Here is a 12,003-nt window from a genome sequence, read left to right as displayed (position 1 = left end):
AATCATTAAAAGGAAAACAAAATGTCACTGGAAAAGTTTTAGGTGTTTAAGAACTAAAACATGTATAACTTTTTTAAAAAAAAATAAATAACCACATTAAGTTTTGCATGCTCTGCTTCGGTAGCCCAGGGTCAGTTCCTGGGGATGGACCTACACCACTTGTGGCAGCCATGCTGTGGCAGTGACCCACATATAAAATAGAGGAAAACTGGCACAGATGTTAGCTCAGGGAGAATCTTCCTCAAGCAAAAAGAGGAAGATTGGCAGATGTTAGCTCAGGGTGAATCTTCTTCAGCAAAAACAAACAAACAAAAGAAACCCACATAGAACATTCTCATTCACTCAGCTGCCTTTTGGACCCTGCTACCTAGTATGTGAAATCTTCTGAAGCTAAATATCACTGCCACTCTCAGGTACAGCTAAAGTTAATAAATAACATTAAGGAGTTGTTATATGGATACATTTTGACCAAAAGTATAATTTTAATAAACTCCTTCAGAAATTATTCTTAGGTTTTAGGGGCTGGCCTGGTGGCGCAGCAGTTAAGTGTGCATGTTCCACTTCGGTGGCCTGGGATTCGCCAGTTCAGATCCCGGGTGCGAATCTGGCACTGCTTGGCAAGCCATGCTGTGGTGGGCATCCCACATATAAAGTGGAGGAAGATGGGCATGGAAGTTAGCTCAGGGCCAGTCTTCCTCAGCAAAAAGAGGAGGCTTGGCAGCAGATGTTAGCTCAGGGCTAATCTTCCTCAAAAAAAAAAAAGAAGAAGAAAAGGAATTATTCTCAGGTTTTAATCTGAAAGAAAAGTGAATTACCTTCAGAAAAGCATGAAATCTTGGTTTCTGTTTTTCACATTTAATAATTGTTTCCTTGCTCATTTCAAAGAAGTTTACAAAGGGAGGATAGGTTTTTACCAAATCTTTTGACTAGGAAAACAAAAGAAAAAAAAAAGCCAAAACAGTAATTTGTAATGCATGTCACCCTTAGACAATAAAACTTAAACTCAATCAATCAATACTCACAATCTGACATACTGAAAAGAAAAGTTTAAAGTAAGTTTCTTCTCAAGTTAAATACAGAAATTTATTTTATAAACTTCTCACTAATGAGTGAGTTGTGAAACAAAATGCATCAATTGGTACAGACAGCATAAAACCTGAAAAGCAAATAAAGACCCAGAAAGAAACAAAAGTATACTGCGGCTTACTGTATTGATATAAACATGACAAAGTTTAAAATTTTCTGTAAGTTCAGAATACAGTAATTAGAGTTGATTTATGCAGAACCCAAAAACATACTACTATTTATTGAAGGATCCAAACCACCATTAAAAGATCAATTATATTACTCAAAAGTACAAACAAAAAAAGGAAAAATATCTTGGGTAATAGTGGAGAATAATAGGTATCAAAAAGATACGTGACAATAATCTGCATATTTGCAATTTTCAACAAACCAGAAAACACCTAAGAGACTATATGGTAAGAACGGAATTTAGGAGGAAGCCTCAGAGAACAAAAGTGCCAGAACCCAAGGCACTGGAATTTATACATAGTATTCAAAGAGACTGAAAGAAATTTATAAATTCTATTCACAGCACTTCATTTAAAATGAATTTACAGAGGTGGTGTCAAGATGGCAGCGTCAGCTGACTCTGAACTCACCTCCTCCCATGGACACAATGAATTTACAACTACTCTTGGAACAATCACCCGTGAGAGAGAACTGAAAACTGGATAAAAAGAATCCCCACAATAAGGGATAGTGCTGACTGAGGTGAAGAGGCAGAAATTCCTTGCTGGAGAGAAAAAAGCCACCTTTGAGCCACAACATTTCACAGGCAGCCCAGAGCAATCCTAAGATACAAAGTCCTCCCTGGAGGAGTGGGGGACTTGAGCAAGAAACACTACCACAATCAGCAGCTTTTGGACTCAGCACAACCAAGACAAGTGTCATAATACCTGGCTTTGCTGGCTATTAACTACAATGAGGAATATTCCCAGAAAAGCTATTGGACACAAGGAAAAAAACAGCAGGCTCTTAAAGGGCCCAAGCACAAATTCAACTCTTTCAGAAAGCAACCTAAAATCACCAGAAAGAAAGGTGCACAGTCCTTTGGTGAAAAGAGACTCACCTGATAGGCTCTGCATGCATCTCACTGAGAGGTGAGACCTCTCCAGGGACTGAGACATTGGCGGCAGCCATTACTGTGACCTAGTGCAGGCATGCTGACACAGATGCTGGAAGACGTCAGTGGAGTTCTTCCTCTGGCCTGTTAGCCCAGGGTCTGCTCCACCCACTAGAGCACCAATTTAATCCAGCTCAGCCAGGGAAGGCAACCCACACTCTACCCAAAAGCCACCTCTTGGGCAACTTGTGGACCCACATGGGCAGGGTGCCTGGAACCTCTGTAACCAGGCAAGTGGGTCCACTTCAGGGGGCAGGGTTTGAATGAGGGAAGGACCTGCAGTGGTGGAGTGAGCAGAGCCTCTGCAGTGGGGTGACTGGGTACACTTCAGTGGGTCAAGGCACTCAAACAGGGCAGGATTGTGTTGATGGGGTGTGTGGCCCCGGGGCAGTGGGGCTTGTCAGCTGCAGCAGACTTGTGCTTCTCAAAAGCCACATAGGGGAGATGCCTCACATTCCAAAGCCTGAAACAACTGGGTGCTCCCATACCTGGGGGCGGCCCAACTAGGCTGCAATCCTGAGAGAGCTGACAACAGTTTTGCAGGCTGGATGTCCACAGCAATTATAAGCCTCTGTGCCTAGCAACCAGCCACACTGGGGGCCTACTCAGTAAAAAGAAAAACTGCAACAGCTATTACACTTTGTAGCCAACTGTTCTGGGACTTCCCATACTCAATAAAGTGACTGAAGGGACCATAATAGCCACATGCAGCTGAGCATTACAACGAGCTGGCCAAGGGGGCAGCCTAGCCTCCCTGGGCAACTGCAACAAGAGCAACCCTGTCATAACAGAAGGACACACGAAGGCCACACAGGGCACACTCCTGGAACATTTGGAACTCGTGACGAGAGGGAAGCACACTGCTGGGCCTCATAAAGCATCTCTTACATTAGGCCACTTCTCCAAGATTGGAAGATGTAACTGACCTATCTAATATACAGATATAAGCACAGACAAAGAGGCAAGATGAGGAGGCAAAGGAATACGCGCCAAGTAAGGGAACAGGAAAAACCTCAGGAAAAGAACTAAACAAAAAAGAAATAAACAACCTACCTGACAAAGAGTTAAAACAAATACTCATAAGGATGCTCACTGATATTGGGAGAAGAACGGATGAACTCAGTGAGAACTTCAACAAAGAATTAGAAAATATAAAAAAGAACCCATCACAAATGAATACGATACCAGAAATGTAAAATTCACTAGAGGGACTCAATAGCAGAATAGATGATACAGAAGAACCGATCAGTGAGCTGGACAACAGACTAGAGGAATACACCCAAGCTGAACGGATAAAAGAAAAAAGAATTAAAAAGAATGAGAACAGTCTAAGGGACCTCTGGGACAAAATTAAGCACACTAACATTCATATTATAGGTCTTCCAGAAAGAGAAGAGAGAGACAAAGGGGCAGAGATCTGCTTAAAGAAATCATAGCTAAAAACTTTCCTAACCTAAGGAAGGACACAGACATCCAGGTACAGGAAGCAAAGACAGCACCAAATAAGATAAACCCAAAGAGGCCCACACCAAGATATATCATAATTAAAATGTCCAAAATTAAAGATAAAGAATCCTAAAAGATGCAAGAGAAAGGCAACAAATTACATACAAGGGAAAGCCCATAAGGCTATCAGCTGACTTCTCAGCAGAAACCTTACAGGTGAAGGGAGTAACACAATATATTTAAAGAGCTGAAAGGAAAAAACCTTCAGCCAAGAATACTCTACTCAGCAAGATTATCATTCAGAATGGAAGGAGAGAGAAAGAGTTTACCAGACAAGCAAAAACTAAAGGAGTTTATCACCAAGAAACCAGCCTTACAAGATATGCTAAAGAGACTTATTTAAGAGGAAAAGAGAAGACCACAAACAGGAATATGAAAATTATCACACACACACAAAAAAAGCAATAAAATCACTGGTAAAGGCAAATACACAATAAAGACAGCAAATCAATCACCTAAGAAGGTCAAAAGACAAAAGTACTAAAATTATCTATTTCCATGATAAGAGGGTAATGGATACACATGCACAAAAAAAGAGGTCAGATATATCATCAAAACATAAAATGAGGGAGAAGGGAAGTAAAAGAGCAGAGCTTTCAGGAAGAGGTCAACTAAAGAGACCATCAACTTAACATAGATTACTATACATGTAGGTTATTATATACGAATCTCACGATAATCACAAACCAGAAAGCAATAATACACAAAACAACAAGAGAAAGGAACCAAACATACTACTAAAGAAAGCCATCAAACCACAAGGGAAGAGAAAGAGAAGAAAGGAATAGAGAAGAACTACTAAAACACACAGGAAAAAAGTTAACAAAATGGCAATACGTATATTCTTATCAATAGCTGCTTTAAACGTAAATGCACTAAATGCTCCAATCAAAAGGCAGAAGGTGGCCAATTGGATAAAAAAATAAGATCCATAAATATGCTGCATTAACCCACACACTAGAGACCTAAAGATATAAACTGAAAGCAAATGGATAGAAAAAGATACTCTATGCAAATGGTAATGATCAGAAAGCTGGGGTACTAATACTTATATCACACAAGATAGATTTTAAAAACTGTAACAAGAGACAAAGAAGGGTACTAAATAGTGATAAAGGCAACAATCCAATAAGAGGATAACACTTGAAAATACCTATGCACCCAACATAGGAACACCTAAATATATAAAGCAATTATTAACAAACATAAAAGGAGAAAGAGACAGAAACACAATAATAGTAGGGGACTATAACACTCCACTTATACCAATGGACAGAGCATCCAAACAGAACATCAATAAGGAAACACTGGCCTTAAATGACACATTGGACCAGATGGACTTAGTAGATATCATATAGAACATTCCATCCAAAAACTGCAGAATACACATTCCTTTCAAATGCACATGGAACATTCTCCAGGACTGATCACATATTAGGTCGTAAAACAAGTCTCAATAAATTTAAGAAGACTGAAACAATATCAAGCGTCTTTTCTGAGGACAATGGTATCAAACAGAAATCAACTACAGGAAGAAAAGCCACAAATATGTGGAGATTAAACAAAATACTACTGAATAGCCATTGGGTCAAAGGAGAAATCAAAACATACCCTGAGACAAGTGAAAATGAAAATACAACATGCCAAAACTTATGGGATACAGTAAAAGTGGTTCTAAGAGAGAAGGTTACAGCAATACAGACCTACCTCAATCAACAAGAAAAATCTCAACTAAACAATCTAACAGTACACCTAAAGGAACTGGAAAAAGAAGAACAAACAGCCCAAAATCAGCAGAAGGAAGGAAATAATAAAAATCAGAGCAAAAATACATGAAATAGAGGACTAAAAAAAACAATAGAAAAAAAGAAAATCAATGAAACCAAGAGCTGGTTCTTTGAAAAGATAAACAAAATTGACAAACCTTTATCTAGACTCACTGAGAAAAAAAGAAAAGGCTCAACTAAATACAATCAGAAATAAAACAGGAGAAATTACAATGGACACCTCCGAAATACAAAAGATAAGATACATTAGGAAAAGCTATATACCACAAATTGGATAATCTAGAAGGAATGGATAAATTCTTAAAATCAAACAAACTTCCAAAACTGAATCAAGAAGACAATTTGCACAGACCAATCATGAGTAAGGAGATCAAAAAGGTAATCAAAAACCTCCCAGAAAATAAAAGTCCCAGTCCAGACGGCTTCCCTGGTGAATTCTGCAAAACATTCAAAGACGACTTTATAACTATCCTTCTCGAACTCTTCCAAAAAATTGAAGAGGAAGGGAAGTTTCCTAACTCATTCTATGAAGCCAACATCACCCTGATACCAAAAGCAGACAAAGACAACACAAAAAAAGAAAATTACAGGTCAATATCACTCATGAACATCAACGTAAAAGTCCTCAACAAAATACTAGCAAATCGAATACAAAAATACATTAAAAAGATCATACACCATGATGAAGTGGGATTTATTCAAGGGATGCAGGGATGGTTCACCATCCGCAAATCTACCAACATGATACACCACATTAACAAAATAAAGAATAAAAATCACATGATCATCTCAACAGATGCAGAGAAAGCATTTGACAAGATACAGCATCCATTTATGATAAAAACTGAATATAATGGGTATAGAAGGAAAGTACCTCAACATAATAAAGGCCATATATGACAAACCCACAGTTAACATCATTCTGAATGGAGAAAAACTGAAAGCTATCCCTCTGAGAACACGAACCAGACAAGGATATCAACTTGCAACACTCTCATTTAACATAGTATTGGAAATCATAGCCAGAGCAATCAGGCAAGAAAAATAAAAGGGATACAGATTGGAAAGGAAGAAGTGAAACTTTCACTATTTGCAGATGATATGACTTTATAGATAGAAAACCCTAAAGAATCCACCAAAAAGCTTTTAGAAATAATAAATGAATATGGTCAAGTTGCAGGACACAAAATTACCATATAAAAATCAGTTGCATTTCTACACAGTAACAATGAAGTTAAGAGGAAGAGAAATTAAGCATACAATCCCATTTACAATTGCAACAAAAAGAATAAAATATCTAGGAATAAACTTAACCAAAGAGGTGAAAGACCTGTACACTGAAAACTACAAAACTTTTTTGAAAGAAACAGAAGACACAGAGAAATGGAAAGATATTCCAGGCTCTTGAATTGGAAGAATTAACATAGTTAAAATGTCCATACTCCTTAAAGCAATCTACACATTCAATGCAATCCCTATCAACGTTCCCAGGACATTTTCTACAGAACTAGAACAAAGAATCCTAAAATTTATATGGAACAACAAAATAGCCAAAGGAATCTTGAGAGAAAAGAAGAAAGCTGGAGGTATCACACACCTTGACTTCAAAATACCACCAAGCTATAGTAATCAAAACAGCATGGTACTAACACAAAAACAGACACACAGATCAATGGAACAGAATCGAGATCCCAGAAATAAACCCACACATCTATGGACAGCTACTTTTCAAAAGAGAGCCAAGACAACACAATGAAGAAAGGAAAGTGTGTTCACTAATGGTACTGGGAAAACTGGACAGCCACATGCAAAAGAATCAAAGTAGACCATTATCTTACACCACACACAAAAATTAACTCAAAATGGATTAAAGACTTCAATGTAAGACCTGAAACCATGAAACTTCTAGAAGAAAACATAGGCAGTACACTCTTCAACATCGGTCTGAGCAGTTTATTTTCAAGTACCATGTCTGACCAGGCAAGTGAAACAATAGAAAAAATAAACAAATGGGACTACATCAACTAAAAAGCTGCACAGCAAAGGAAACCATCAACAAAACAAAAAGACAACCTAACAATTGGGAGAAGATATTTGCAAACTATTTATCTGACAAGAGGTTAATACCCAAAATATATAAAGAACTCATACATCTCAACAACAAAAAAATTAACTATCCAATTGACAAATGGGCAAAAGATCTGAACAGGCATTTCTCCAAAGAAGATATACAGATGGGCAGTAGGCACATGAAAAGATGTTCAACATCACTAATTATCAAGGAAATGCAAATCAAAATTACAATGAGATATCACCTCATGCCTGTCAGGATGGCTATAATTAACATAACAGGAAATAATAAACATCAGAGAGGATGTGGAGAAGAGGGACATACACTATAGTTGGGAGTACAAACTGGTGTAGCCACTACGGAAAACAGTATGGAGATTCCTAAAAATACTAAGAATGGCTATTAATTAATTAAATTAAATTAATATATTATTAAAATATTAAATTAAGTAATATTTATTTAATTAATTAATTAAATATTAAGAATCCAGCTATTCCACTGCTGGGTACTTATGCAAAGAACATGAAAACATGAATATGTAAAGATACATGCACCCCTGTGTTCACTGCAGCATTATTCACAAGGGCCCACCTAGATGCCCATCAAGGGATAAAAGGATAAAGAAAATGTCATATATATACACAATGGAATATTACACTGCCGTAACAAAGAATGAAATCTGGCCATTTGTGATGACATGGATAGACCTTGAAAGTTATTATGCTAAGCGAAGTAAGTCAGAGGGAGAAAGTCAAATATACCATATGATCTCACTCATAAATAGAAGATTAAAAACAACAACAAATTGTGTGTATTTACACAGAGACAGAGATTGGATTGGTGGTTACCAGAGGGGAATGGGGGAGGCAGGAGGGTGAATGGGATGATTAGGCACTTGTGTGTGTGTGTGTGGTGATGGATTGTAATTAGTTTTTGGGTGGTGAATATGATATAATCTAGACAGAAATCAAAATATAATGACATACACCCAAAATGTACAGAATGTTATAAACCAATATTACCACAATAAAAATAAAACAAAATGTATTTACTTTATTTAATAAACTTAAGTGGTTCTTATCCTAAAGAAGGAGTTCACTAGAAGGTTTTATACAGAGCAGACATATGACAGCAAAAACTGCTATCAACTAAAGAAAGAGAAAAATAAAAACTCAATTATAGAAAATTTCCAAAAAAATCATTAATCTGTGGCCATTAATAAGGGAAAATAACTTGATATGTAGTAAAACAACTAAAGTTTGACAATTACTGCTCCTACTGCTGACCTTGAGCTATCAAGAAAGTGTTAAATTGTATACAGAAAGTATGTTTCAGAAGACAAAAAAACTTAATATATTTTACAAAAATAACTATGTCAAAGTTTTTAAAGCTCTCACATTTAAACAGGTTACTTTCACTCCCTTCAGTCCTTGATTAGATGATACTTTAATCTGAAAACTTAAAAAAGAAATAAAATACTTACATATTTAAGAAAGATGTCACCGATGCTTTTGCTCTCATCCCAATTAACAATAAGGTCTTCAAGATCATCCTGAAAGAGCACAAATCATTTAAAATTTAAAATTGAACTTGACAATTTAAAATCTTTTAATATTTTTAAGATATTCACTTGAAAGCACTTTAGAAAGTGTCTTAAACTTGATATTCAAAACAATTAATAATACATTCTTCCTCCTCAACAAGGAATTAACTCTTTGTGAAGAAAATATCCTTTTAAAAATGATTTTAAGAAAATATAAAGAGTGTCAAAGTCACTAAGACTAACTTCCCAATATGATGTGATAGTTCAATGTCTTTTCTAGTTAACTATGAAGGTGATTGGTGTTATTTATTATAAAAAACTACTTTCAATCCTGCTGCTGAACCATCTTATTTAACATCAGCCATTGGAAACTGTAATTTATAATAGAGATCAGCAAACTTAAAGGGCCAGATGGTAAATACTTTAAGGCTTGCAAGACATATGGTTTCTGTCACAAATACTCAACTCTGTCCTTGTAGAGTGGAAACAGCCATAGACAATCCACAAACAATTGAGTGTGGCTGTGTTTCAATAAAGCCTTGTTTAGCAAAACTTTACCAAAATCCAAAACTGGTTAGATTTGGTCCATCGACCACAGTATGCTAATCCCTTGTCTATAAGACTTATCAATCATCATTCAAAAATACTACATATTTGTAAAATTTTAGAAAACCTTTAAAAGCTCTGTAGGATAATAAAACACAAATCAGATGATAAAATGAGATGCCAAGAAATGACACGCCTTAATCGAAATTCTAAAAGTGACTTTAAAGTAGAAATTAATCAACAAGCTCTTATACCAGAGGTTCTTGAAGTATCATCCACAGACCCTCCAGCACAACCTTTTAGTAGGAGCCATGAGATTAAACTATTTACAATACTAAGGCATTATTTGATTTTTTAACTCTAATTCTCTCACAAGTATACAATAGAGTTTTCTAGAGACTATGTGATATGGCAACAGACTGAATTAAGCAGCAGATATGAGAAAGAATCTTCTATTAAGCCAGGCAGAAAAAATACAAAATGACATCACTCTTCTCACTATTTCTGTTTTTGGAAATTAGTTGTTTTTCATAAAGAATATATTATTTATGCTACCATGTATGTAATGAGTTATGAGGACTTTAAATGTATTAATAAAAATTGTTTTAATTGGATATCCACCAAATAATTACCAAAAAATTAACTCAAAATAGATTATATACCTAACTGTAAAAGCTAAAACAATACAACTTTTAGAACAAAACACAGGAGAAAATCCTCAAAACTTTGAGTTAGGCAAAAATTTCTACATGACTCCAAAAGCAGGGTACATAAAAGAAAAAAATGCATAACTGGACTTCATCAAAATTTAAAACTTTTGTACTTCAAAAGACACCATTAAAAAAATAAAGACAAGCTACAACAGACTCAAAGAAAATATTTGCAAAACACACAGCTGATAAAGGACTTGAATCCAGAATTTATAGAGAACACTTACAACTCAATAAGACAAACAACCCAATCAAAAAATGGACAACAGATCTAAGCACACATCCACCAAAGATAATGCACAAATGGCTAATAAGCAGGTGAAAAGATGCTCAATATAATTAATCATTAGGGAAATGCAAATCAAAACCACCAAGAGATGCCACTTCACATCCTAGAATGGCTATTTAAAAAAAAAAAAAAAAGTATTGGTGAGAATGTGGACTAATGTGAACCCTCATACATTACTCTAAGAATGTAAAATGATGTAAAAGCCTGGCAGTTTCTCAAAAATTTCAAATATAAGACTACCCACCAAATATAAGATGATCCACCAATTCTACTGGTAAGTATCTACTAAACAGAAATGAAACCATGCCCACACAAAGACATGCACACAATGATCATAGCAGCATTATTCATAATGGCCAAAAACTTGAACAACTTAAATTTCCATCAGTTGATGAATGAATGAAGAAATATGACATAGCCATATAATGGACTATTATCTGGCCACACAAAGGAATAAACCACTAACAGGCTACATCACACATGAAATTCAAAAATATGCTAAGTGAAAGAAGCCATATGTAAGACACCATATACTGTATATTTGCATTTATGTAAAATGTCCAGAAACTGCAAATTCATAGAGACAGAAAGCAGATTAGTGGTAGCCTAGAACTGGGGCTAGGCATGGGGATTAACTACAAATGGGTGTGGAAGATCTTACAGGGGGAGTAGAAAATGTTCTAAAATGGATTTATGGAGACAGTTGCATCATTTGGTAAAGTTATTAAAATCACTGAATCGTGTATCTGAAACAGGTAAATTTAATGACATGTGAACTACACCTCAATAAAGCTGTTAAAAAAATTGATGCATCCTAAAAAATATTTTTCAATTTTCTGTTTTAATTTCAAATAAAGCCAATGCCAACAGGTAAAATCCACATAAACAAAAGTTCCTCAATTTTTGAAAGTGAAAAAGGATGCTGAGACCAAATAATTTAAGAATCATTGTCCTATGCCAGCAGACTCACAAAAGCTCAAAAGGGGAAAAAATTACTTTTGATAGCATATAAGTGAACTCAAAGCAAAAATACTTTAACAGCCCACAAGTCAAGAAATAAATTTAACTATTTAAAATTTCACTTGAAACAACAGAAAGAAGAAAAAGATTAAAAATAAGACTAGCCATGAAGCAATATAATGTAGAAGAGTCTGGCAGTGACTAGCTTAATTTTAAATATTGGATCTAGGATTTGTCAGTTCTGTGCCCTTGGCTAAGTAACTTAATCTCTAAATGCCTCAATTTCCTATTCTGAAAAATTAGGATATTAATGAGTCCTAACTCATAAAGGATTAAATTAGTTAATACCTGTATAACATTTAAAAGAATCCTTAACAAATAATAGTGCTCAATAAGCTATTAT

The 12,003-nt window shown here is 35.6% G+C and overlaps 1 protein-coding gene across 50 annotated transcripts in view; it reads right to left on the bottom strand.

Annotated features, from left to right (window-relative positions):
• Positions 1-12,003, bottom strand: part of ECT2 (epithelial cell transforming 2) — a 108,169-nt gene that overhangs the window by 31,142 nt on the left and 65,024 nt on the right. For all 50 annotated transcript variants that reach the window (XR_011429027.1, XR_011429026.1, XR_011429034.1 and 47 more), the window contains 2 exons: positions 9,036-9,104; positions 816-926 (listed from right to left, as the gene is read on the bottom strand). Coding sequence is in view for 26 of the 50 variants with exons in the window: in XM_023623319.2 (XP_023479087.2) it covers positions 816-926; positions 9,036-9,104 (180 nt within the window). In the remaining 24 variants the exon portion in view is untranslated. The remainder of the gene's footprint in view (positions 1-815; positions 927-9,035; positions 9,105-12,003) is intronic.

Source organism: Equus caballus, chromosome 19, assembly GCF_041296265.1.
Source record: "Equus caballus isolate H_3958 breed thoroughbred chromosome 19, TB-T2T, whole genome shotgun sequence".
In the NCBI taxonomy this organism is placed as follows: domain Eukaryota; kingdom Metazoa; phylum Chordata; class Mammalia; order Perissodactyla; family Equidae; genus Equus; species Equus caballus.
Note: the sequence above shows the minus strand (reverse complement) of the source record. Positions and strands in the feature narration are given on the sequence as shown.